The following is a 27,857-nucleotide window of genomic DNA, read 5'->3' on the forward strand; positions in this document are numbered from 1 at the left end:
GAAAGTGGCCTATGCATGCAAATGTTATCGTCCCATAGCTGTATAACTATGTGGTCCCACCAGTTTGTGCTTGTCTCAGGGATTAGAATCAATGTTGCACTGTGTCAACAGGATAGACTGTTGCCAGCATATGCCAAGTGCTCCACTCAGTGGTTTCATGCCTATCTGTGTTCTTGGCCTTATCAAATTCTTCTTTACTCCAGCAGCTTCTGGCTAGGCTCTGGACAAGCCACAGCATAATACACTCGGGCTGTGTCTACACTGATGTGATCTTGCGCCAAAGCGGCCGCTCTTGCACAAAAACTTGCTGCCTGTCTACACTGGCCGCGAGTTCTTGCGCAAGTACACTGACGTTCTAATGTGTGAAATCAGTGCTTCTTACACTAGAATTATGATGCTCCCGCTCAGGAATAAGCCCTCATGCGCAACTGTTCTAGTGCAAGAGGCCATTGTAGACAGGCAACATGAATTTCTTGTGCAAGAAAACCCTATGGTTAAATGACCATCAGAGCTTTCTTGTGCAAGAGAGTGTCTACACTGGCATGGATGCTCTTGCGCAAAAGCACATCTCTTGTGCAAACATACATGCCAGTGTAGATGCTCTCTTCTGGAAGAGTTTTTGCACAAGAACTCTTCTTCAAAAGAGTTCTTGTGCAAGATCATGCCAGTGTAGATGTAGCCAAAGGGCTACATCTACACTGCAGGTTTTTTGTGCAAGAACAGCCAATCTTGCACAAAAACTTGCAGTTTGAAAGCATTGTCAACAGGCTTAAAAAGATGTCAGAAGAACCAGGATGACAGTCATGGTTTCCTCCATGTTGTAGGAGTATGTCAGAACCACAGTCTGTAAATTTCCTCCTTGAATGTTTGAGGTTCCACATGCACACTTCTACTCAGTAGCATCAAGGTGCTCACACTCTTGTGGTAATCCAGAGAACTGTGGAAAGACATGCCATATCCAGCAAAAGAGGGGCACTGCTGCAAAGCTAAGCCTAGATGGGAGATCAGGGATGGGAATAAAGGGAGAAACCAGGACTTCTACTGGAGGCTGAGACTGCACGGTGCTTCCCCCGTCCTCGAGTGCTCTTTAGTCTAGCTAAATCGTCTGCACCACACAGCGATGGGCGGGGGCGCTGCTGAGAGGTTCCCATTCTCCAAGAGGCTCTGCGCCCACCCACGTGTCCTTTCCAGCTGGCCAGCAGTATAGTCCTTGCACCTCGTCCTGGATTTACAGACCCTGCCCACCCCCGCCTGGGCATGAGCAAGGATGCGTCTTAGCACCCTGCTTCAGCCGCGGTGCGTGAGCGGCCCACGCTGGCGTCTCTGTGTCCAGCCCCGCCTCCTCCCCGCGCAGCCATTCTACAGCCCCGCCTCCTCGGAGCCCCCCTCTGCTGCCCGCCCGAAGCCGGGTGGCTCAGCCTCCGGGTGCCAGGCACGAGCCAAGAGCGGGGGCGGGCCCGCCAGCGCCTGGCAATAAGCATGCGCGGGTTCTGCCCCGCTCCCTTCCAGGCGCTGTAGCCAATGAGGGCTCCGGGTGTTGCGCCTTCGGCCAATGGCGCGGCGCCTCAGTGCTGGGTGCGGTTGCTACGGGTAGCGGCGGCCACCGGGGGTAAGTGCGAGCGGCCGGGATCCCATAGCAACGCGGGGTGAAGATGGAGAGCGCAGGGGACCGGGCCGGGCTCCGCGGTGGCAGGTGAGAGCCGGGAGGCAGGTGCACGGGCGGGGTGGGGCGGGGGGCACCGGGGTTTCGTCCTGCAGCCTCCTCCGCTGGGGCTGGTGCAGTTTCGCAGGTCTGGTGCCTGGGCTCTTGCTCCCCGCTGGTACCGAGTGAGGCGCCCCGGGCTCAGTCGCCGCGGATGCCGCTGTCGGGCCCAGCGCACCTGGACACGCCCCCGCCACATACACACGCTACAAGCGCAGCCCCCTTAAATGTTTCCCTCCCCTCCTTCTCTCCCTACCCCGGCTTCTGTGGAAAACCTACCCAGTCAGGCTGGACAATGGCCTCCCCTGGTGGATAGGGCCCCTGGCTGTGTCAGAGCACCAAATAAAATTACTGCACACGGGAATGGCTTGGTTTGGGTTAGTTCATCACAATATTTTAATCTTGTGTTAATTGTAGCCGTAGGAGATAAAAGCAATAGACTGATGTCTTTGAAATGAATGATGTTCCTTTGATGTACAGTTTATCGATATGGGAGCGTGTGCAGCTTGCCACCCTCAGAGAGAACCTTACATGGAATGGGTTAATATAACAGATTTAGTGGTGGGAAATCCTCTTTGAAAACTTGTCTGCACTTCAGGGTCCCAGTGCCTCATTATCCTCTCTTCCTGACTTTTGTCAGTGCATCTTTATCAGGTAGCCAGTCTAGGCTGGAGTTCCCACAGCTGCTGCAGAGGTGGGGGATTTTAAGAAAAGGCTTGTGTCTGCATGCAAAGGTTGTATCATTTTAATTTGCTCTATATAATTAAATTAGACAGCTACAGCCTGTCTAGTGTGGCTGCAGTATACTGTACTTCTGAAGGAATTCTATGCCAAAAATAAAAATTCTGTGAGATTGACTGATCAGCATAGGCTTATTGGTTAATCGTGTAGTCAACGACACATTGCCATCCCTACTCAAGAGACTATATCGTCCGTCTCTCCACACCAAGGAAGGATTAAGTATACCTTACATAGACCAAGGATAGTTAGTAGGCAGATTGTGTCCAAATTGATAGCACCATCACTTTTGAATAGATCGTGAATCTTTTTATTTACTTAATATAATTGTTACTGTAGCATGAAAAATGTTTCTCTGGAGTCTGGACTTTGAGCAAGAAAACGACCTTGACAAAAAATAATTGAATGTCTCAACCTATACTATTCCTGACAAGGGTGTGTTTAATCTTTTCTTAAAAACTTCCAAAGACAGGAATTCCACAATTTCTCTGCAAATGAATAAATGTGGAGGCTCCAGCATGTCAATAAGGACAGAGAAGAACAGGCTGCACAGAGGTTAGCGAGCACCTTGCAAGCCTTCCATCTCCAGGGACTCAGCAGTGAGGCTGAGGCTGACCCTGAGATAGTACAAGAGCTGGGTCTGCCCCAGAACATTCTGGGACCTTGCCCCTCTGCCAAGTGCATTATAGCCGCTCCCCAAGTTGCAAACAGTTGAGTTACAACCGTTCACACTTACGACCAAAGCTCCCATGGAGCGGTCGTAAAGGCGGTCCCCGAGTTACGAACGCAACCTGCACTTACGAACAGTGCTGTCACGTGTAACTCTGTGGGGTCCGAGTTACGAACAGCTCAAGTTATGGCCAAGTGTTTGGTCCGTAACTCGGAGAGAGGCTGTAATTGTAAGCAGGCAGCGTCAACCCTGCATGATCCAAGTGCAGAAGGGCTTGGTGTTCATCTATTCCTGTAGCTAAAAAGTTGTTCCTAATATCATATTTAAATATCCTTCACTGCAGACTTCTTGGTTTACCCTCAGTGTACATGGTAAACAATTCATTGCCATTGTATTTTTAACAAACTATTTTACATATCTGAAGACTCACTTATGTGTCTCTTAAAGTGTAGTTTTGCTTCAAAATTGTGACTCTCAAATGTCTTTATGGCTTTCCATGTTTGTCCATTAGTAACTGCATATGACATCTCAGATTTTAAGTATACATTTTTTTTCTAATTCCTGGCTGTGGAAACTCATCCTGGGATTTAAATCGAGCTGTGTGTGTCACTTGTTCCCCCTCTCCCTTGGATTTAACTTTATCACCAATAACCCTGTCCCAAGTGAGGTGCACTTTAAGTGTAGCAAAAGTGCAGTTGGTGTGCTTACCTAAGAATACCTCACCTCAGGGAAAATATTCTGCAAGTGGAATCTAGTTAACAGTCTTGTTAACAGTGTGTGAGCCAAGAAGGGTTTCAGCTTTCCCTCCATAAGGATGAAACACTGCATAACAATCACATTGGGTAAAGGTAGCAAATATGTCACTAAAATAAGTAGTTATGAGCTGGAATGCATTGTTACTAGATCCATTGAATTAAAAAAGCTCTTTTTGCAGTCTCTTTTTCAGAGTCACAACTGCACCTGAATCAGGATCCTGTAATTCTTTCTAAATGTAAAATATTGATAGTGCATTTAAAGTAGATGTGTAAGGACTTTCTCTGTGCCATGACTCATTTAAATAAAGAGATCTAAGCTTTCATTTTTGCTATAATTGCAACTGAGACCAGGGACATGGTTTACAACCCTTACAATTTGTAGTCAACTTGTAAACTGTTCCTGCAATCAGGCCAAAGCTTTGGGTTGCTCAAGGCCCTTGCATTTTTATTGGGATGTAATTAGTCCAGTCCACACTACACTCTTTAACCTTTTTGTAACTGTTAGGGTATAAGATTTTTGTAACAAGTCTGCTTAAGGTGATTAAAGTTGTAGTCCTTGAATATTGAGGAAATGATTAGCCCTTCCTAAAAGAGGAAAGTTCCATTCTTTAAAACCTCAGGTCAATGGGAGAAACTCTTCTGTCAACTTTGCTTACACTTTGTGACTCAGAGGAATAGTGGGATCAATAGGGACACCCTCAGCATTTGATTTAGTAGTTTCTTACTAGACTTGCTACATATAACCCCAGAAGATCAACCTCTGGAGCGTCAATATTCCAGGAAGCAGGGGTGAAAATAAGTGGGTGTGCCCTGGTGTGCAGCTCAGGCAAGAGCTGGCTGAGCTGCTGCAAAAGCTAGCAGGGAGCTATTTAAAGAGCTGGCAGAGCCTGGGTTGCAATAGGACAGTGCCTGTAAGAAATGTTCAGTTACTTTCACCTCCGGCCAGAAGTATAGACAAGGCCTGAGTTGGGCCATACATTAATGACTCAAAGTGCTAGATTTGTAGAAGCCCATACATGGGCTTCCACACTTCTTCTCTGCAGTGTTCTTGTAAGACGTTCAAATAAGGTAAATAAATGGACAGGGATCCAAGTCTCATGCTTCCAAGAACCTAACTAACTTAGATGTTTTACTTACTTATTGAGCCACCTACCCTGGGTTAAAATTTTAATTCTGCTGATCCCTTCTTGATAACTTTCATTATTTCATTTAAAAAATTAGATTTTGTATGTGGGATTAAAACTACTGTCCTGTCTACTTCGTGTATTCTCTTGTGTAAGGAATATTTGTGTTGCTTGTGAATGAGGACACCCAGAATTGTGTTTCATGTGAAAGGACATAAAATAAGGGCAGTTTGGAGAGTGAGGTGTATATGCAGATTTTAGTTTTTGAGGAAGTGGATGAGTAAGGGAATTAGCATTCTGAAGGGAAAGCTGCTTAAATTTAGGTTTTGGGCGTGAAAGTAATGATTGCTTTAGCATGATGTGGAAAACATTCCTGCTTGAGCTTGTAGCTTCTGCTCTAAATAAATCACAATAACTTTTAAAATGAATAGATTTCACAGCAGCCATAACTGGGACTATGAGTCATGTTTAGCCTGGACTAGGTATAGCACAGACAGTGTAACTGCTGACTTTGTTGCTAGGAGAGAATGGTATTTGTTTTATTTTTCATTGGTTCCATGCTGTAATGGGGTACAACGTCAACAAAAGTGACAAAAACAAGGTTTAATAATTCACAAAGGGGAGGTCATACTGGTCAGGAACCTAAGTTCCTGAAAACTGTTCACCTTCTCTTCCTGTCCTACTTTTTAAATAAATTTGTTTTGCCATGGCGGAGAAGCTGCTAAAAACAAACCAAAGAAACAAAATGTCCTCAAATTTCCATTAAAAATTCCTATCTCATTGAAAGGCCTTGATTAGTTAGAAGTGTAGCTGGTGCTCTCTTGCTGCTGAGTAGAGAGATTCCTGTTTAGATGAAGCCTGGTGAGGTCGAGATCAGGTGCCCAAATTAATAAATCACCAGAGCTATATATGATAATCTTCACAAATTAATTAGTTGCAGGTCATCCACAATCTTCCCTGTGAAGCAGCACCTGCTAAGGGGGCAGGGCTAAAGCCCTGAAACCACCCTCCCTTCAGGACAAAAGCTTCTGGCCTCACCATCCTGCTGTAGGGCAGAAGTCCACAGCTGCCCCCACCCCAAGTCTGGTAGGTTGAGAATAGGAGGGAGATATCGTGGGCTCTACAAGCCACACTTTAACTGTAAAATACTTGCATTCAGCTTATGAGCCGCAGTTTGGCTACATCTCATCTAGATAATAAGATGGATCTAACTTAGCGTAACTCTATCCTTCACAATCCCTCAGAAGAAGCAGTAGCGCTGAAGAGCTAAAAGATGCCCTATCCTGAATTATATTGTGACTTAATTTTCCTATACATTCCAGTCACCTCATGGCCAGCAGATAGACGGTCCCTCAGGTAAGCTCCTTGCATGCCACTCAAAATAGGGATGTAAAATCCTGCTTCATTAGAAACCGGTTCACTGATTAAATGGGAATAGGTTGGGAGCCTCCTCCCATCCCCAGGCCTCCCATGGCTAGTCTGGAATGGCCTCCACGCCACAGGAATGGGCTACCCCAGCCTGGCTGCTCCAGCCCTGTGGGCCTGCTGGCACCCAGCCCATGCAGGCTGAGAATCCGCAGCCTCATGTAGGGGTAGAGCGAGGCAAAAGCTGCAGCAGGAAGGAGCCAGCAGTCCTTCCCCCACTGCTTCCACCCAGCACAAGCCTGCCAAGTCCCAGCCCGTGAGCCTGTGCAGGCTGGGAACAGGCAACCTTCCCCACCCCACACAGGCTGCTCCCAGGTAACAGTTACCCAGTAAGGGTGATGCTTATCGTGTCACTGTTTATCAATTCACATCCCTAGCTCAGAGAAACCATCTGTGGGGGCCCTGTACTCTCTGCACACCATGGGCCCTGGGGGTAGCCCGCCGCACACTGCTTTACGCTGCAAGCATGGTCTAGGCAGCTCCCATTGGGTGGAAACCAGCCAATGGGAGCAGTGAGATTGTGCTGAGGACAGGGGCAGCACACAAAGCACCCATCAGGTCACATGGCATGCACACACATGTCCCCCGCAGCTTGCCACTTTGAGGCTTCTGCTGAGCTGAGGGACAATGGCAGGCAGGATCCAGTGGTTTTATGGGCCAAATCTGGCCCAGGGGCCATATTTTGCTGCCCCAGCATAGAGCTTGCTACACAGTGGCTACTTAATTTATTTTCTGCATTGTAACTGGCCATTGGAATCTATGGATGTTAAAAATGCATTTAAGTAATGGTGTAACTGCTGAAAATGTTCACAGTTGCATGGTTACATGCGGGAGAAGGGATAGGCTGCTCTCTGGGAGCTGATGTGCATGGGGAACCGTCTTAAAAGCCAGCTCCCCATGCATACTGGCTCCTGTCTGCCCCTCCCCCCTCACTGCTGCCTCTGATACAGGAGCCATTGCATGTGGGGAGTCAGCTTTTAAGCTAGCTCCTCGTGCATACAGGGAGCCAACGTGTAACTGTGAAGGTTAACTGATGAGCCCTGGCCAGCCACAGGTTTTTAATTGCTTTGTAGGCATACCTGTAGTGTAATGTACAGGGTTCAACAAATTATACAATCTACTCACCCGTGGCGAGTAGATTGTAACCCGGAAGACCCGGGTTCAGGCGATCTGCGCATGCACAGATCGCCAGACAGCGCGGCTGGCGAGCGGGGCTCACCATGGTTCGGCGAGCCCTGGTAATGTATGTTATTGACTACGAAAAGATTTAGCTGGCATTGCCTGGGTCTGGCCAGTGGCAGGGTGGGAGCAAAGATGCAGGTCTCCTGAAGTGCACCCTAGGTAGGGTCAGGGCCAGAGTGTGGGGCTTGGCCTGGAGTCACAGAGGGGGCTGAGGCACGAGGGAGACCTGGCCTGGAATTTGGAGTGGGGGCTGGGGCAGGAGGGGGATCTGGCTCAGGGCCCGGAGTTTGAGGGAACCGGGCTGGAATTTGGAGGGGGAGCTGCGCTGGCATTGGGGCAGAGGACCAACCGGGAGGGGTTTGAGGCTGGAGGGCCACTTACTTGGAGCAGTGGCAGGCAAGATGGCAAGTCTCATCCCTAGCTGGCCACTCCCTTGGTGATGCAGCTGTCCTCATTGGTCACTGCAGGATAGCTATTCCCTGCACTTGCTGCCCCTGGTGGTGACTGTTTCGCATCGTGACCTTCCTCTCTCTACCTCCTCCCTTTCCAAGTTATGGAAAATAGTCAAATTCCAGGCACATCCCGTTTTCCTGGCACACCCAAACCCTGATCTTGCTTTAAGTTAGGACAAGAGGAAGCTGAATACCAAATTTGATGGTCCTAGCTTTTACTATTAGGAGTTTTTGAACAAATGGACTTGCAGATAGACTTACAAATCTCTAAAATATCAATATATAAATAAAATTTGATTTTTTTTAATAGCTAAGCTTTTTATAAATGTGAGAAAGTACCTTTTGACTCTATTTTTTTCCCCATTCTGTTGAAAGAAATATATCAGAAAAGTCCCACATGGGCAAATTGCACAGTACAAGTAGCATTGTAAAGGTTTGATCCAAAGTCTATTGAAGTAAATGGTAAGGCTCCCATTGACTTCAGTGGGTTTAGGAAGAGGCCCTAGGAGCCTGCTAAGCAACAATAAAGTGCTAAGCAACAAAACAGGTAAGTAAACAAGAGAACTCATCTCACCATAACACCTATGATGAAACAGTGGAAACCTAGAGAAAGAAAAGCACAGATAAATGCTCTGTGTGCTGAGAGTACATATGATGGTGTTAACCATACAAGTTTTGCATATTTTGTTTACTATTGCCTAATTATATTATTGTATTCTGTTTCCTTAATCAGAAGTTTGATGGAGCTAGTACTTGCTGCTGGGCATTTTGGGCTTTGTGTACAGTTTTAACTGAATAGATTTTTAAGGAAGTGAATGTCTTTTTAAAAAAGTAGGTTTTTAGCCCTTATGGCTCCTTAAAAATCTAACTGAAAGTGACCTCATGGTATAATATTCTTATTGAACTTGCCTATAGCCTATCATAAGATGGGATTTTCGGGTCTCTCCTCCATGTCCGTGTCTCTGTCTCCTCCTACTGCCTTCCCCCACCCTCCTCCGCCATCTCTCCTCCGTCTCCTGCCTTTCTCTCCATCTCTCTCTTTCTCTTCTCCTTCCCCTCCTGCCTCTCACTTGGGGAACTGTGGAGCCCAAACAGCCGTATGCTGCATGGGGAGTGCTGAGCCCAAATGGCCGCTTGTTCCCATGGGGTGGCCCGGCTGAGCAGTGCAGAAGTCAGCTGAGCGTCATGGCGGAAGGCGAAGGACCTGACTGGCTCCAGGACCCGTCCCCTGGCCATGCACGCCTGCAGGAAGCAAAAGGGGCCGGAGCGGTGACGTTCACGGGTAGGGGGCGGGGCCTGGAGCCACTGTCACACCGCACGTCACTTCCCCGCCCCACCCCCCCACTTCGCCTCCTGCCGTGGCACTCGGCTGACTTCTGCACCGCTCATCTGGGCTGCTGCGGGGGAGCAAGCGGTGCAAGCGGTCGTTTAGGCCCCGCGCTCCCCAGGCCCCGCGCTCCCCATGCACGTGCTGCATGGGGAGCGCGGGGCCCAAACATCCGCTTGCGCCGCTTGCTCCCCCGCGGCGGCCCAGCTGAGTGGCGCAAAAGTCAGCCGAGTACCACGGCAGGAGGCAAAGGACGTGACTCAGTCAACAGCACCGCCCAGAGGCAACAGCCAGCATTTCAGCGTTAGTCACATACATTGGGCTACTATATATATGATCGTAATTTGTAATAGTTCTTATAACTCAAATAACCAAACACATTTTGCAAAACCTTTGTAAAAGTGTCTACTACCAACATTAGATTCTGGACCTGCTCCCACAAGCTGAAATTTGTTCTTGATGTATAACTGCTTGAAAACAAAGATCTGTAATTGAAATGCTGATGCAACCTCAGTTTACAGTGTTTAGAAATAGATGTGCAGTTCTATAATCTAGGGGTCTGTAGAAAACTGATTATATGAAATGTTTTGTGGCAATCCATCTAAATACAATGGTGTCGAGAGTGTCTTGTGTCTACCAATGAGAGAGTTGTTTTAGTTCTGGGAGAAGTTTGGACATTTTCCACTCTTGCTGCAGGTACTGCACATCTTCCCAAGAGTGAAAGAGTAAAATTACATCAGTCATATTGTAAGCTAATAGGCTTTACTGTTTGAAAGATCTCCTTGCTGAGATTAGTCATGGATATTGTGAAGAAATATTTGTTTGTAAAACACTTTTAAGATTAAAAGTATTGTTTGTTTTTGTTAAAATCTTGTTCCAGTATCTCTACAGATGCAATTGTTTTATGCTTTTATTAAATGAATAGAGTAAGCCACAAATAAGATCATATTATTAAAAATATAACATCATAGAGAGTTGAAGTAATAGAAGTAAAGACCTATTCCTATTAGTTGACTCAGTTCTTTAATTATTGGAGTTGCTTTTGTTTGTGCTTCTATGCTGACTAAAAGTAAATTTAGGCCTGGTCTAATTTAACCACATTAGGTTGATTTTTCTAAACAATGAGTTTACACTAACAAGCTCATTCCCTCAACTTTAAGGGCCATTAAAGTTGATTTTGGCACTTCTGTTTTTCACAAGTAGTAATGATAAATTCGATCTTGCATGGTCAACTTTACGATAGTGTAGACGCAGCATTGTGAAAGTCAACATTCTTGGCCTCTAGGAGACCTCCCACAGAGCCCTGCTGTGACCGCTCTGGCTAGGACTTGCAACTCTGCTGCTTTCCAGGTGAACAGAAAAAGCCCTGAGAAAAATTTGAATTTCATTTCCTGTGTGGGCAGCATGGCAAGCACACCTGAGCAGTACACCCAGCCATGAGTTCAAGTTCCATGAGCTCTATGGCCACCTCCAGTACCCAGGTTTGCAAACAAGTCCCAGCATGGAACCTGAAGGAGATTGTGGGCCTCACTGATGTGCGGGGAGAGGAATCCGTTCCTGTAGAGCTACTGCCATGAGTGAGGGGCGGGGAGTACCTGCTGCTGGTGCCAGCCCCACTAGTCCTCTTCCCTCTGGGCCACATCACCTGAGGGAAGAGACGGGGCAAAACAAGGTTAGGGAAGAGGTGGGGAGAGGACGGGATAAGGACTAGGAGGAGGCAGAGCAGGGACATGAAGAGGCAGGGCCTGGGCAGAAAGGAGTTGTGCCGGCTCTTCTCCCAAGGTTCCCCCTGACAAGTTGCCTCTGCATAAAATCAAGAGAAAATCTGATGGCTTTGTCCTTCCTAGGAACTATCACAATAGTAGGTGCTTAGGGACTTTTTTAAAAAATTGATTATCCCCACTTGCAGCATGCTTTCCGCCTCCTGGATTTGTCCTGCTAGGAGCTTGATGGGGCACTGTGGTTTGAATGAAGCATATAGCCTTGTTAGTTAAATCTGGCCAGAGGGAAAATATTTGTGGTGCTTTAAAAGGGCCAACATTTCCTGCTGAGAAACTGGAATTAAACTCTCCCCAAACTCAGTGCTTTCCAGTAGAGTTCTTTCTTTGCTTGTTTTGACCAAATCAATTAAAGGGGCAGATGTTTTCTCATCAGCACAACGTATAATATTCACAGCCTTTCCATGGTAAGCTTTTAACCAATTTATATAACCTACCCTGAGCTTGGAGGTCTGAGGCTTTCTTACATTATATGTGACTTCATTCTTTTTTTCAATCAAAAGGTCCTTCCCAATAATTCGGCATTTTGTTTTTCCCCTCACAGGAATTACATTAACACCAGCTCACTAATATCAGATGACTTTTCCTCAGTAGACTGATCATAGCAACCTTTCTGAATTTTCTGACTTTTCTTAAGGTTCTGTTGCACCAAATCCCTCATCATCTGGAAATTCTCCTTAAAATGAGATACATATTCCCCCATCAAAGTCCTGTTTCCTGCCGAGTGCCCACCCAAGAGTCTCAAATTAAATTTAGGTTCCCCTCACCTGCCTCCCATATAGGAGATCAAAGGGAGTAAAACAAAGTAGACTCTGGAGTATGCTTCTGTACAAATCTAGAAGAAACAAGAGCAAAATGTCCTAGTTGTTGTCATACCTGGAGACACATAATCTTAACATAGACTTTCAGGGCAGTTAAAGTCCATTTATGTACTTCTGCCTGATGAGAGGAGTAACACCAAATTTGACCTTTTGTGGTCGACTTTGGAGTAGTATAAATGCAGCTCTGTGAAAGTCAACGTTCTTGGACTCCAGGAGGTGTCCCACAGCGCCCCAATGTGACCTCTCTGGCCAGCGCTTTCAACTCTCCTGCTCTCCCAGGTACTCAGGAAAAGCCATGGGAACATTTGAATGTTAATTCCTGTTTGGCTAGCATGGTGAGCACAGCATCACTCCTCAGCCACACACCTGACCATGAATGCCTAATGTTGCAAATGAGCTCCAGCATGGAGCATGAAGGAGATCCTGGATCTGATTGCTGTGTAGGGACAGGAACCTGTGCAGGCAGAACTCTGAAGCAGCAGAAGGAACGCTGATATTGATGCCAAAACCGCACAGGGCATGGTGGAAAAAGGATACAGTAGGGACAACCAGCAGTGCCACATGAAAATAAAGTTGCTTAGGCAGGCATCCCAGAAAACAAAGGAGGCAAACATTTGGTCTGGGTCAGAGCAGCAAACATGCAGCTTCTATGAGCAGCTGTATGGGATTTTAGGTGGAGACCTAACCAGTGTTTCAAAACTCTCCATGGATACCTCCCAAGAGACTCTTAGGCACCTCTGGCAACAGGGAGGACACTGTGGAGGAGAAAGAAGAGGAAAATGCTCAGCAGGCAAGTGGAAGATTTGATACTAACAGCCAGGATTGTTTTTTAACTTTGGAGCCAATCCCCTCATCCCAGGATTTATTGCTGCTGGACTCTGATGGCGGGGAGGGCATTTTTGGTGAATTTACATTTATAATCATGCCACAAATGCATTAAGATAATTGGGTTTTATCTGCAGTGGTCACTTCACTTACTTATCAGGGGCTCCTCAGAACAGTTTGTTAACATATCTGGAGACAGAGCGGGAATGCTCCCTTCACGTCTCTACAAAGCTGTCATAGAGGTACTCTTTCATCTTTCTCAGAAGGTTTCTGGGGAGGCCTGCCTTATGATGTTGTTCACCGTATGACACATTTCTACACCAAGCTAGCAATAAGTGATCTGGCTTCATTACAGCACCAAGCATTGTAGCATAAGGTCCAGGTTTCTGGCCACAGTCAGTCAGCATCCGCTCCCTATCATGCTCTATGATTTAGAGAAGACTGATATCGTGTATGGCAACCTGGATGAAGCAGGGGAATCTCTGTAACATACCATCAACCTCCATTTGCTCATCTCCCACAAAGCATGACGCCAGGTTTGCTAACCATGTGAGCCCCTGCAGTCCTGCCTGGTTTCCTGCTCCCTAGCAGGTCCTTATGGGAAGGGAAATTTGCACTGTCCTGGGAAACGGGTGTGGCAAACACATCCTGACCATGTGAGCCCCAGCAATCACACCCAATTCCCCCACCCGTCTTTGCAGGGCTCCTCACATCCGTGGTCCCCCTTTGCAAACGCATACTCATGCCTAGCTATGAGTGCTGCAGCCACTCTGTCACATGTTTTCAAAGCGGAAACAAAGGAGCAAGAAACTCAGCCTGTTGCTTATCACGCCTGCCTCAAAACCACGTCCAGATGCACGGTGTAGATCTGTGTCTTGTACCTGCCTATTAGGCACTTAAAAACATGACTTTGGTCTTGTTCATAACATATGCCTATTGTTTAGCACAGAGGTTCTTTCATGGTAAAAGATTAGCTTCTGTGTTCTACAATGTATCTTCTCTAAAGTCTGCCCTTCATATTTTTCGTTACAGCAATTGCAACCGTGAATCTGTTGCCCACTGCTCTTGGTCCTTTATCACATACAGAGCTGCTGAGGTGCTCAGTAGCGATGCAGGAAAAGCATCTGGAGCAGAGTCCCCCGACACTCTATGCTGAACTACCTGCCTGCTTCGCGAAGTTCGATAGCCTTCTCTCCTAGGCACCCTATAATGTGCGGCGGGTGGGGGAGTGAAGGGCAGCCTTGCATTCAACTGCTAGGGATATCTCTTGGGGTATGTCTACACTACAAAGTTAATTCGAACTAACAGCCGTTAGTTCAAATTAACTTTGATAGGCGCTACACTAGCGCTCCGCTAGTTCGAACTTAATTCGAACTAGCGGAGCACTTAATTCGAACTAGGTAAACCTCATTGCACGAGGACTAACGCCTAGTTCGAATTAGCTAGTTCGAATTAAGGGCTGTGTAGCCACTTAATTCGAACTAGTGGGAGGCTAGCTCTTCCCAGCTTGCCCTGGTGGCCACTCTGGCCAACACCAGGGAAACTTGTCTGCCCTCCTCCCAGCCCCGGAGCCCTTAAAGGGGCACGGGCTGGCTACACAGTTTGTGCCAGTTGCAAGCCTGCCAGCACCCAGCCAGCAGACCCTGCACCTGGCACAACATGAGCCAGCCACCCGATGCCACCGAGCCCTCCCCCTCTTCCTGGGACCAGCCTGGCGGCTCCCAGGAGCCTGCCCGGGGCCACAAGCGGGCGCCCGCTTGGTCAGGTGCGGAGATCGTGGACCTCATCGAGGTTTGCGGGGAAGCCTCCAATGTCCACAATCTCCGCACTAGCCACAGGAATGCGGCCATGTACGGCCGCATGGCTGACAGCCTGGCCGCCAGAGGCCACCAGCGGACCCGGGAGCAGGTGTGCTGTAAAATCAAGGACCTGCGGCAGTCGTACTCCCGGGCTTGCCTGCCAGGGGCCGACCCGGAGGCCTGCCCCCACTTTCAAACCCTGGACCGCATCCTGGGGGCTCACGCTGTCCATGCCCCCCGGGTGGTCATCGACCCCGGGGCAGAGGGACCCGTCCTGGACACTGAGGAGGAGGTGCCAGAGGATGCCGAGAGCCAGGAGCCTGCCGGGAGCCGACCCAGGACCCCCGAGGAACCCCACAGACCACATCGCCTGTGTCGTCCGAGGCTGGGGAGGGCTCCACATGTGAGTACCATCATGCTCCCCTTATGTGTACGGGGCGGGGGTGGGGGAGAGAGGGAGCCCAGGGACCGTGCGCCTGGGCCTTGCCCACCATGGAGCAGCAGCTGTGTGTCATGCAGGGGCCTTGGCCTTGCAGAGGGGGGCTGGGTTTCACCCACCTTGTCCCCAGGGAGAACTGACCGCTGCTCTTGTTTCACCACAGCTGCAGCACCTGGGACTGCAGGGCGCACCACCCCTCCTGCAACAGCCACCCGCGCCCGGGCAAGTAGGCACACCAGGAACCAGGAGGACTACCAGCGGCGGCACCTCCGGTTCATGGAGCAGCTGCTCCGCAACCAGGAGCACTGGGTCCGGGAGGACCTTCGGCTGCGCCAGCGGAGTTTGGAGGCGCTGGAGGAGCACGGCCGTGCCCTCAGAGGCCACCTCCAGACCCTGGTCGACTGGTTCTTGCCTCCTCCAGCTCCTGCGGCTGCCCCAGCTCTCGCTCCTCCTCCCACCCCTGCTCCCCCTGCTGCCCCTGCTTCCTCTCCCGCTTCCTCCGCACCCCCCATTCCTCCTGCCCCACCCTCCACACTCATTTCCCCCCCCCCCCGAGGCCCCCGCACCCGCAGTGTTGTGAGACGGGAGAGCCCAGACGGACCTCCAACCCTGAGCTTTCCCTTCCCTTCCCTCCCTCCCCTTCCACCCTCTTCCAGTTCCCTCCTCCCAGGTTTCCCCCTTCCCTCTCCCACCCTCACTCCTCCCTCCCCCCACCCCAGTTATGTAAAATAAGAAGAGATTTTTTTGGCCAAAACAGGTGTCTTTGACATTAGGAAGGGAGGTTAGGAAGGGGAAAGGGGAAGGGGGGGAGGGTGGAAGAAGGCTCCAGTGGGGCATGCAGGGAGAGTTCAGTCCTTCTCCTCCACATGGAAGCTCTCCCGCAGGGCTTCCCGGATCCGGACGGCCCCCCGCTGGGCTTCCCGGACGGCGGCAGCGCGGGGCTGAGCGTATTGGCCAGAAATGCGGTCAGCCTCAGCCATCCAGGCTGGCAGGAAAGCCTCCCGCTTCCTCTCGCACAAATTGTGCAGCACACAACATGCTGCCACCAAGGGAGGGATGTTGTGCTCGGCGAGGTTGAGGCGGGTGAGGAGGCATCTAAATCGGGCTTTCAGTCGCCCGAAGGCCCCCTCAATGATGATGCGGGCCCTGGTCAGCCTCGCATTGAAGGCCTGGCGGGAGGGATTGAGGTGCCCCGTGTACGGCTTCATGAGCCAGGGCTATAGGGGGTAGGCCGCATCCCCCACCAGGCACACGGGCATGTCCACGTCCCCGACCCTGATGTGGCGGTCGGGGAAGAAGGTCCCGGCCTGCAGCCTCTGGCACACGGAGGAGTTCCGGTACACCCGTGCGTTGTGTGCCTTGCCGGACCAGCCCACATTAATGTCCGTGAACTGTCCCCGGTGGTCACACACGGCTTGCAGGATGACGGAGAAGTACCCCTTGTGGTTCACATACTGGGAGGCCTGGTGTTCCGGGGCACGGATGGGGATGTGCGTCCCGTCAATGACCCCCCCGCAGTTGGGAAAGCTGAGGGCGCCGAACCCCCGGATGACCGCTTCTGGGACAGCGAGGCGGACCACCCTGCGGAGCAGCACCCAGTTGATGGCCTTGACCACCTGCGGAGAGACACAGCAAAGCGCGAATCAGTGGGGCGCCTGGGTGGCTGGGAGTGTTTGTGCCCTGGCACTGCCCCGCGCCCCACTCCCGGAAGCAACCCCCCTGGGCGGCGTGTAGTACGGCCAGGAGAGACCGGCCCCTCCGGTGCGGGACACTTTCACCTCCTCCTTCCAGAGGGCGATGGCCACACACTTCTGGAGGGGGATGGCGGGCCTCATGCGAGTGTCCCTTCTGCGCAGAGCAGGGGCGAGCCACTTGCAGAGCTTCAGGAAGGTGTCCCTCTTCATCCTGAAGTTCTGGGTCCACTGTTGGTCTCCCCAGCGCTCCAGGACAATGCGGTCCCACCAGTCGCTGCTGGTGTCCAGACGCCAGATGTGGCGGTGCACGCCGGCACCTGGGCGCCGCCGCAGCTGCTCCATGGCTCCCAGGCGGAGAGGCAGGGGGCTGACGTGCACCAGGTGGTGCCAGACAGCCTCCAGCCATTGCTGGCAGGCTTGCAGCAGCAAGTCCAGAAACTGCACCAGAAACTGCAGGGCAAGCTCTGGCTCCATGTTGCCACCTACGGCGGCGTCCCCAAAGGGAAGCACCGACACAGATGGGCGCAGAGAAAAACGCTTTGCTGTCCCTTGGCAAGGTAGGCAAGCAAGTGGAAAAGCTGAGAACCGGCTGTCCAGGGGGGGTCCCTTTAAGCACGAGCCTCAGAGAGCCTCAGACAGCAGCCACACAAAGCAACTACTGACCTGATGCCCTGCCAGAACCGGTTTCATCCGCCCTTAAGTGCTCCCCAGCGTCCAATCAGTGTGGATGCGCTAGTTCGAATTAGCAAAATGCTAATTCGAACTAGTTTTTAAGTCGAGATGCGCTAATTCGAATTAGCTTAGTTCGAATGAACTAATTCGAACTAAGTTAGTTCGAATTAGCGCTGTAGTGTAGACATACCCTTGGAACAAAAGGCTGTCATTCCCACACAAGAGGATTGTAATATGTCATTTGCCCTCGCACACTCCCTGCCACCTGACCTCATGCCCAGAACTCCTTTTCTGTCTCTGTTCCCTGCGTTTCCTAAATAAAAATACATGATTTAAGAAGAACAGGATCATGATGCAGAGAACACCTTGTTAAGAACAACATACATGACTGTTACATCACTGTCTTGTCATTCGAGAAACTGGTTTTCGAAACCTCTCTAATTCGCAGTGCCCCTCAATGTGCTCTCCTTATTGCCCTGGTGTCTGGCTGCTAATTAGTGGCTGGGCAATCTGCCTGGAGTCTCTTGCCCTGCCAGAAACTTTTCCCCCTTACTTTCACAGATGTTATGAAGTACACAGCCACCCGCACTTTGGGATGTTAGAAGGCATGTAATTTGGTTATCATGTAGCCAACAAAAATTTTGTTGGGTACATGATTAACTGATAAGTGGGTCTTCCTTTAAAAGAACTTGAGAGCCTGCATGCAAGCACGCTGGCTCTCTCCCACTGTGGTCTTTGTGCTCTGGCTCTCAAGGTATTTAAATGCAAAACAGGGGGAAGGGGAGAGGGTATTACGTGTAGGCAATAGCATTAACTAATAAACATTAGTTTATTGGTTAATTGTTTAACCGGCTACACTATTACAACCCTAGCAGCCACAACGATGGGAATGTTGCTTTTACTGAGGTCTAGCCTAGTCAATAAACTGTGAAAGTGTGCCTTTAAATGGCCAAAAGCACATTCTACCACCATTCTGCACTTCCTCAGCCTATAGTTGAATTGCTCCTTACTGTTGTCCAGGCTCTTTGTGTATGGTTTCATAAGCCACAGGAGCAAGGGGTAGGCTGTATCTCCAAAGATACCTATTGGCATTTCAACATTTCCAATGCTAATTTTGTGGTCTGGGAAGAAAGTTCCAGCTTGCAACTCTGAAGAGACCAGAGTTCCTAAAGATATGTGCATCACGCACCCTTTCCAACCACCCCATGTTGATGTTGATGAGACAGCCCTTGTGATCCACTGGTGCCTTCAACACCAACAAGAAGTACCCATTAGGTTTATGTGCTCTTTGTCAAGGTCAGGTGTCAAGGTAGGGATGAGTGTTCCATCTACTGCTCCACCACAGAGAACCCCATCACAGCAAAGCCAACCACCGTGTCCTGCACGTTTCCCAGAGGCAGTAGCCTTACTAGCAGAAGAGTATTGATTGCCCTGGCTACTTGGATCGCAGCAGTCATCATTGTAGATTACCCCACTCCAAACTGATTCCCATCTGACCAATAGCAGTCTGGTACTGCAAGGTTCCATGCCAATTGCTGCACTCAGTGGTTTCATGCCTATCTGTGTTCTTGGCCTCCTCAAATTCTTCTTCACTCCAGCATCTTCTGGCTAAGCTCTGGACAAGCTGCAGCGTAATACACGAGGTGTTTGCAATGCTTGCCACAGCAGTTTGAAGGTAAGCAGGGTCTGTGCTAGGCATGTTAAAGACTAGTCAAATACCCGATAAACATTTCTTTATCTCATAGTCTTTTGACTAGTCGATATTCCCCTCCCCTTGCTGCCTCAGAGAGGGGCAGCAACGGGGGGGAGGGGAAGGCGTACTTCAAAGTGGCTGCCTCCGCATATTTCAAAGGGGCAGCTGCCGTGGAGCCCAGGGTCAGCTGGGTATTCCCAGATGACCCCGGGGTCTCCGTGGCATTTTGCCAGAACCCGGAATCAGCTGACCCCGGGCTCCTAGTGGCACGCAGTGGCATGCTGTACAGAGGTCCACATTCTTCTTTTGAGTTCTGCCCCTCCTGCTGGGGCTCTTGTACATTTCAAAGGAGGAATGCAGAAGTGCCTATTGACTAGTCGATGGAAATTCCATCAACTAGTCGACTAGTAAATTAACTGCCTTTTAACATCCTTAGTCTGTGCTTGCCCTGGTATGTTGTCTGCAAAGATATCCAGGGTAAAAAGGGCACAGAAAGATTGTTTGCCATTGCTTTCAAGTAGGGGGAGAATGAAGGAGATAAATGCATTATGGGGTACTGAAGACATAGGATGCTGACGGAGAATTTAATCCGAGGGTTTGGATGGGGGCCCAAAACCCCTACCAAATCAATTCCAGACACCCTTCTTAAGCAACCAGCTTTATTCAGGAATGCCTTCCAGGGCAAAAATCTCCAGGATACTCAGGAAAAAGTTTCTGCAACTGCCCAAACAAAAGGCAAGGTCTTTTGTACTGCCTTACATGGTAATTACCCCTTTTTCACTGACCACTTACAATTGCATGCATATACAGGTCATGCCCCTTTGCACCAAATTCCCTCCAATCATTATTTGTCCCCTCACAGTCCCTTTGCAGGCCTTACAACAGGTTCAAACCAGTTTCATCTATCCCCTCCTTTTGTATACCTGTGTTCAAACATGTACCTCTTTACAAAGACCAGACTTAACATCCAGGTCACACAGAGGTCATACTGACAACAAATTAAGTTTATCCTTCAATGCTGATGACAGAACCACCCGCTGCAATGTTTTTGTCCTATCAGGCACTGGGAGCCAACCCAGAATGCAAAAAGACAGCAAGAACTGTGGGATGGCTACCCATAGTACATTTCTGTCAATATCAAAGGTAGCCACCGTCAACCTCATGCACATGGTGAGGACATGCACCTTCGACTTTACAAGATCAGGTGCTTAAACATTTTACCTTAATAAATTTGATCTAATCTTATAGTGTAGACATACCCTCAGCTTTCAAAGTTCCATTAAGTTTTTCTACCTGCTCATTGGTCCCATCATTTTTTAATGACAACAGCCATGACACTTCTACCAAGATGGGTCACTGTTTTCCGGGGAAAATCTACTCTGCTGAAAATGATTAAAAAAAAAAAAGCTATTGCCACAGTTTCAGCTCTATTATTAGAGAAGACTTTGGTTTCAGAACATGTGGCTTCAGAATCCATAAGTATTGTTTCTTTCCACCCCGATTAGATATTGTGGGACCTTTCACTAAACCTTTAGACACTCTGGAAAATGCCTCCTTGGTAATGGGCTGTTTCAGTATTGCTTCATGAATGTGGTTAATACATCATTTTGTCTTGTATAAACTGCAGTATAAACATGAGTTTTTAAACCTATCAAAGAACTGTTGTAACTGGGTGTTCCAGTATGGTAAAAAGTGCATTGCAGGCTGGCAGTTAGTTTATAAACTTGTTTGTTCTGGAACCAAGTCTTTCCTCTGTAGAGCACCACATGCACTTGCAGTGCATTAATACTTTTTTTCTTCTTTCCTTTTCTCAGTGTTTTTGAAGATGAAAGTGCAAAATTGCGTCAGCTGAAACTAGAGAACCAGGTATGTGAATAGACGGTGCAGAAGTTGGCAAGTGTTATTGTGAGGGTACGTCTACACAGCAACATTATTTCAAAATAACTAGCTTTATTTCGAAATAACTTAGTCTGAGTTAACACAAAGACACGGTGATGAGTATAATATAAATACTTGGAATGATGGTTAGAGACTGATAAGAACTAATTGCTACCTTTAAGGATTGCCGCCTTTAAGGATTTTCTGGTTATCACTAGTTCAAGGGCAAAATTTGCCGCTTTTTTTGTTTTGATTTCCTTAATATTTTGTGCTTCCTACAAGTGTTGCTTTATTCATTTCATTAGGATTCAGTCATTACAACACTGAGCTGATCAAAAGAGAGGAGAATTAATCTCGATAAAGAATTATCCAGTTTAAACATCAAAGCAGAAATTAAAATATTCTCTAAACAGTAGAAAGAGCTGCTTAATCCCTCTGGGTATGTCTACACTACCCTGCTAGTTCGAACTAGCGGGGTAATGTAGGCATACCGCACTTGCTAATGAAGCCCGGGATTTGAATTTCCCAGGCTTCATTTGCATAAGCGGGGAGCCGCCATTTTTAAAACCCCGCTGGTTCGAACCCCGTGCAGCGCGGCTACAGGGGGCACGAACTAGGTAGTTCGAACTAGGCTTCCTAGTTCGAACTGCCGTTACTCCTCGTGAAATAAGGAGTAACGGTAGTTCGAACTAGGAAGCCTAGTTCGAACTACCTAGTTCGTGCCCCGTGTAGCCGCGCTGCACGGGGTTCGAACCAGCGGGGTTTTAAAAATGGCGGCTCCCCGCTTATGCAAATGAAGCCCGGGAAATTCAAATCCCGGGCTTCATTTGCAAGTGCGGTATGCCTACATTACCCTCCTAGGTCGAACTAGGAGGGTAGTGTAGACATACCCTCTGACAGGACACTTCCAGCAACTTTTTATCTTCCTTTTTCTAAATACAAACCTATTTTGGCTTAGCATTTGATTTGGAAGAACATTCAGGAATTGTACCTCTTTTCAAACCACTGATTGATACACAACTTGCTGAATGCAGATCACCATAATTATTAAGGATATTTGTGAGGGGGGTCACTCACCACCGTAGCGGGGGTCCGTCGTCGGTCCCCGGAATCAGTCCATTCCGCCCGCACAGGCCTCCACTCATGTGGCGTTTCCCCTCTGGAATCTTCTGGTCGCGTTGCTCTCTTTGCCACACTGCCCTCCGGCAGTGCCCAAATCACTCGCTCTGAGCCCCCCTTCCGGGGGTTTGGTGTCTCTCCAGCAGGCCTGTCCGCAGGCCTAGCAGGCTGGCTGTCCGAGCGCCCTGGCCCAGCCTAACTCTCTAGCCCTGCCCTAGCTCCAGAGAGCGTCCTGCTCCCTCGGCAGCCAGGCTCACAGCCCTGCCGCAGGCCTAGCAGGCTGGCCAGTTGGCTGTCCAAGCGTCCTGGCCCAGCCTGACTCTCAAGCCCTGCCCTAGCCCCAGAGAGCGTCCTGCTCCCTCGGCAGCCAGGCTCACACTCTTGCCGCAGGCCTAGCAGGCTGGCCAGTTGGCTGTCCAAGCGTCCTGGCCCAGCCTGACTCTCTAGCCCTGCCCTAGCCCCAGAGAGCGTCCTGCTCCCTCGGCAGCCAGGCTCACACTGCCTTGGCTGAAGCAGCCCTGCCCTTTTATAGCCCCCAGCTGGGCCTTAATTGGCCAATGCCACCCAGCTGGGCTGAACTCCCCGGGCCTGCTCCAGGCTGGGGTTTGGCTCTTAAGGGGCCAGTACAGGGCAGCTGCCCTGTTACAATATTAAATTTAGATTAATCAACTAATCAAATAGTCGATGTAATGTGCATCGACTATTTGATTAGTTGATAAGAGCACCTCTGCCTTTGAAATGCCAGGCTCTTGTACATTTCAAAAGCAGGGAGCACGGGGCCAGCAGGGAACTGTTTGACCCCATGCTCCCGGTGGCACTTCTGCTTTTGAAATGTAGCAAGACCTCTGCTCTTGCTACATTTCAAAGGTGGAAGCGCTGGTAGTTCCCTGCTGCACCCCTGTCCCTTCTCCCCATAGAGACGGTGCTGGGGAGAACCAGCTTTTAAGTCGGCTCCCAACAGCACTGGGTCCTGCTCCCTCCTCCCTTGCTGCTTCTCTCTGATAGAGGCAGCAAGTGGGGGAAGCGACTAGTTGAGTCACTAGTCAACGATCCATTAAGCATTTGCTTATTGAATAGTCAGCTAGTCACTTACATCCCTAATACCTTAGGGCACTTAAATAAACATATTCATCCTTGCTAGTCTGCCCTGTGAAATTTAAGGTGAGTATAGGTTCATACAGAGATGGAATAAAGTTTGGTGGGGACCTAAGCTGCAGCAAGTGGGGGGGGGGGGCTGCCTGCAGCCCCACGTAGGGTCCCACCCCATTTTCCCTTTCCCCCATGGCTGCACTCCTGTTCCACCCACTGTCCCTCCCTTTTCAGCCCCAACCCCTCCTGTTTGCTCCTCTCTGCCCTTCCAAGACTAGAGATGCTCTGTTCTCCCCACCACAACCCCAGAGGCATGGCAGGGAGAGAACTCTGCCAGCCCTGAAGCCACAGCAGGGAGTGAGAATGCTTCCAGTCTGGAGCTGCAGATGGATCTAGGTGCTAGGGCTTTGCTTGGTGCGTCTGCTGGGAAGTGGAGAGAAGGTACGGGGGGTTCCCCTGTAAAGTGCTGCTACTGAGGTTAGGGAACTGGGGCTTCTCCTGCCATGTCTGGTGCTTCTTCCAGGGCTCTGAGCGTCCACCGCCTGGCAGCAGGGCTTTTTCTGATCTCACCTGGCCAGGGCCCCTGGGCACAGGCCCCTTTGGCTTAGTGCCTAATCCATCAGTGGATTCATAGATTTTTAAGGCCAGAAATCCATAATGATGATCTAACTACCTACTGCTCCCCTACACTGCTGTCTCAGATACAGAGGCAGCAGTGTGGGTGGGGAGGGACGGCAGCTTCCCAGGAGCCGGTACACGTGGGGAACCAGCTTTTAAGCTGGCTTCCCACACATTCTGGGAGCCTGCGTGTAACCATGAAGGTTAATTGACGAGCCCAGTGTTTTCCATCCCTATTCCTAACACAAGTCATAGCGCATCACTGATTAATTCTTATATAGAGTCTAATAACTCTAGGGATGTAAGAGACTAGTCAGCTTGTCAACTATCTAATAAGCAGAAGCTTATCGGATAGTCAGTTGGTGATGCGACTATTTGCTCCCCCCCACACCTTGCTGCCTCTATCAGAGAAAGGCAGCAAGGAGGGGGAGCAGGAACTGGTGCTGGGGGGAGCTGGCTTAAAAGCTGGTTCTCCCCAGCACCATCTCTGCAGGGGGCAGGGGCGGTAGAGGCACAGTGGAAATGGTGCGAGCGGGGACTGAAGCCCCTTTCACTGCTTCTGCTACGATTCTGCTTTTGAAATGTACAAGAGCCCCAGTGAGTGGGCACTACATCCCGAGGTGACTGCCTCCCTCTTCCAAGACTGGGGCTATCCTCTAGTAGAGCTCTTCGTAGTGAGAGACAATGCAAAGTGCAGATGGTTCTGTTCAAGATTCGGCTTCAAGTGGGGCTCTCTGCCACATCCGTTCCTGTACATGTGATCTGAAGGTCTTCTTTACAACGTCCGTCAATTTCCCCTCATCGGCAAGGTCCTACGAAAGGTCAAAAGAGACATAGTGATGGTCATCCTCGTCACACCGGCCTAGCTTCGCCAGTACTCATTTGGGGTGTTGATGAACCTGGTTCCTGCACTCCCAGAAGGCTGCCACTGAGGCTGGACCTGCTCTCCCAGGACCAACATCACTTGTTCCACTTGAGCCTCAGCTTGCTCCACCTGACGGTGTGGTTCATCGTGGTTGAACCTTCAGGAGCTGGCATGTTTGGGTGACGTGCAGCAGGTCTTCGTTGAGAGTCGTAAGCCCTCAATGCAATCCACCTCCCTGGCTAAATGGACCTGTTTCTCTGCATGGGTGCAGCAGTGGTGAGTGGTTCCAGCCAAGGCCTCCCTTCAGGAGATCCTGGACTACTTGATGTTCCTGAAGTGGAAGGGTCTGGCCTTGGCCACCATCGAGGTCCACTTGGCGGCCATCTCCACTTTTCACTGTGGGACTTTAATCTGGTCCTGGCAAGGCTCACAGATCACCTGTTCGAGACATTATCTATCTGCCCCGTGTCGCTACTCTCCAAGGTGGCCTTCCTGATCGCTGTCACCTCAGCTAGATGGGTGTCGGAGCTCTGAGCACTGATGTCAGAGCCGCCATATACCTGGTTCTTCAAGGACAAGGTCCAGCTGCCGCCACACTCAGCTTTTCTCCCCAAGGAGGTTTCTGCCTTTCACGTGGACCAGGACATTTTTCTGCCAGTCTTCTACCCCAAGCCTCATGCAAACAATGAGGAGAGGTGCCTCCACATACTAGATGAATGTTGAGTGGTGGTTTGTTACCTGGAGAGGACACGTGCTTTTCACAGCTCTATGCAGTTGTTTGTGGCCTATGTGGAGTGTGGGAAGGGTTTCCCTATCTCCTCCCAACGATTGTCTAAATGGATTACTTCCTGCATCTACATGTGCTATGAGTTGGTGGGGGCCTGGCCACCAGAGCTGATTAGGGCCCACTCCTCTCGCTCAGGCTTCCTCGCAAGCTTACCTTGTGCACGTCCCTATCCAGGACATCTGTAGGGCGGTGACATGGTGGTTGGTCCATATCTGCATGTCTCATTCTGCCATCACACAGCAGGCTGGGGGATGTCACTTTTGGCAGGGCTGTACTGCAGTCTGCATTCTCATAACTCCTACCCACCTCCATAGACACTGCTCACAGTCACCTATATTGAATGGACATGAAGAAAAAAAGCAGTCACCTGTTCTGTAACTGGTGTTCTTGGAGATGTATTGCTCACATCCATTCAACCTCCCACCCTCCTCCTGTCTGCTGGAATTCCAGCAATAAGGAACTAAGGAGGGAAGGGATGGGAGGGGCACCCTATATAGCATGGCATTCATGCCCGACTCCAGGGGACACTAGGGACCCTGGCCCCTATGGGTGCTGCTTACAGAAAATCTTCCAGCACCGGTGCATGTGACAGGCACACACACGCCTATGTTGAGTGGACATGAGCAACGCATCTTGAAGAACACCAGTTACAGAACAGGTCTTTTACATGACCTGTTTTGCCTAAAGCATCTTTGAGTTATGCATATTCATATTCACAAGCCAATTCTTAAGAGGCACCATGATGATTATTAATGCCAACATGTATTAATGCCTAGGCGTATCTGTTGTTCTTGTTGACTACACTCATTTCTCTCCCATTTGCTGCCTCTATCAGGGAGTGGGAGCTGGCGCCTGTGAGGAGCTAAATTAAAAGTTAGCTCCCCCTCCCCATGAGCACTGGATCTGCCTTCCCCTGCCAATGCTGCTGCCTCTGATAAGGAGGAAGCAGTGTGGAGAGCGAGGAGGGCAGACTGGAGCAAATACACGTTGGGAGCAGCTTTCAAGCCAGCTCAGCCTCTGTCCATGAGGAACTGAGATCCCTTACAGGCAGGGGCTGTTGCCACCCTGTGCTGCTGCCTCTGTATCAGCCCGTCTGTGAGGGAGAACTGGTTTTTAAACTGGCTTCTCTCATGGACTGGCTCTGCTTGCCACTCCACTGGCAGAATGGGATGGCAGGGGGCTCCCCGGGAGTGGAGCCAGGAGCACGCTGTCTGCAGGCCTCACACCTGAGGACTATCATATAGTCATGTAACCAACAATATTTTGTGCGGTTATACAACTGGTCCATTACCCGATATCTAGCATCCCTAATAATCATACTCATGTGCTTTATTTGAAGGAGGGGGTTGTTTTCCCCTAAAGCATCTATTATTGACTCCAGTATTACAAAGAAAACCAAACTAGATAGCCCATTTGTCAGCTGTATGCTAGCCTGATGGTCCTAATTCTCTGGGCACTCTGCTGGAAATTTGGTAGACTCAATGTTATTACTTTGTTTCCTGTGTTCACGGTGTTCTGAATTTTCAGGCATCCTGTGTTGCCTGAAAGTAAAAAGTTTTGGAAAGATTTTAATGTGCAATGTTCCCAAAGTTTCAAATGCATCATGATAACCAGTAACCATACTGCTCCAATGTATTTTCCCTGAAGTACATTAATCTCCATTATAATACAGCGATGGAAAAAGAGCTGGATATTAGCCAAAAGTTAAAAAGGTCCAATTTTATTATTTGTATGTCACATCAGTGTAAGAGACTTTTTAAAAGAATGCTTAGAAATTTATTATAGAGTTTCTCTTTCATCTAGTCTAAACAAAGTGAACTGCACTCTAACAGTCTTACATAAATGCTTGGAAGATATAGATTTTTATCAATAAATGCTGGTAAATATTGATTTTTGCCATACAAACTCAAACTGACTGTAATGGGGCACACTTCCCCACGCTGAGGAAGCCCCAAATCTTCACTCTTCAGCCCCACATCACTCCTTCACTCTCAGGTGTACCACTATAAAGGTATGTTTAGATTACATGCCTCTGCCAACAGAGGCATGTAAAATAGGCTACCCAACATAATCAATGAAGCGGGGATTTAAATATCCCCTGCTTCATTAAAATAAAAATGGCCGTCGCGCTGTGCCAGCTCAGCTGATCATCAGCACAGCGCACGAGTCAAGACGCGAGTTGGTCGACAGGGAATGCCTTTGTCAATTGCTCCCTTATGCCTCGTGAAACGAGGTTTACAGGAGTGGTCGACAAAGGCTTCCCCAGTCGACCGATCCGCATCTTGACTCATGCGCTGTGCCGACGATCAGCTGAGCCGGCACAGTGCGGTGGCCATTTTTATTTTAATGAAGCGTGGGATATTTAAATCCCCGCTTCATTGACTATGTTGGGTAGCCTATTTTAC

The 27,857-nt window shown here is 49.4% G+C and overlaps 2 protein-coding genes across 2 annotated transcripts in view; both read left to right on the forward strand.

Moving 5' to 3' along the window:
* Window positions 1-890: 890 nt before the first annotated feature.
* TULP3 (TUB like protein 3) overlaps window positions 891-27,857 on the forward strand; it is a 51,005-nt gene continuing 24,038 nt past the window's right edge. The window contains 4 exon segments of the mRNA XM_075900305.1: window positions 891-1,605; window positions 1,607-1,641; window positions 1,643-1,693; window positions 20,911-20,962. Of these exon segments, the coding sequence (XP_075756420.1) occupies window positions 1,522-1,605; window positions 1,607-1,641; window positions 1,643-1,693; window positions 20,911-20,962 (222 nt within the window). The 5' untranslated portion in view covers window positions 891-1,521.
* Window positions 10,449-15,747, forward strand: LOC142818722 (uncharacterized). The gene is made up of 2 exons (XM_075900300.1): window positions 10,449-15,001; window positions 15,201-15,747. The coding sequence occupies exons 1-2, from the start codon at window positions 14,459-14,461 to the stop codon at window positions 15,615-15,617; spliced, it is 960 nt and encodes a 319-aa protein (XP_075756415.1). The 5' UTR covers window positions 10,449-14,458; the 3' UTR covers window positions 15,618-15,747.

The sequence above is a fragment of the Pelodiscus sinensis genome, chromosome 1 (genome assembly GCF_049634645.1).
Source record: "Pelodiscus sinensis isolate JC-2024 chromosome 1, ASM4963464v1, whole genome shotgun sequence".
NCBI classification, from domain to species: domain Eukaryota; kingdom Metazoa; phylum Chordata; order Testudines; family Trionychidae; genus Pelodiscus; species Pelodiscus sinensis.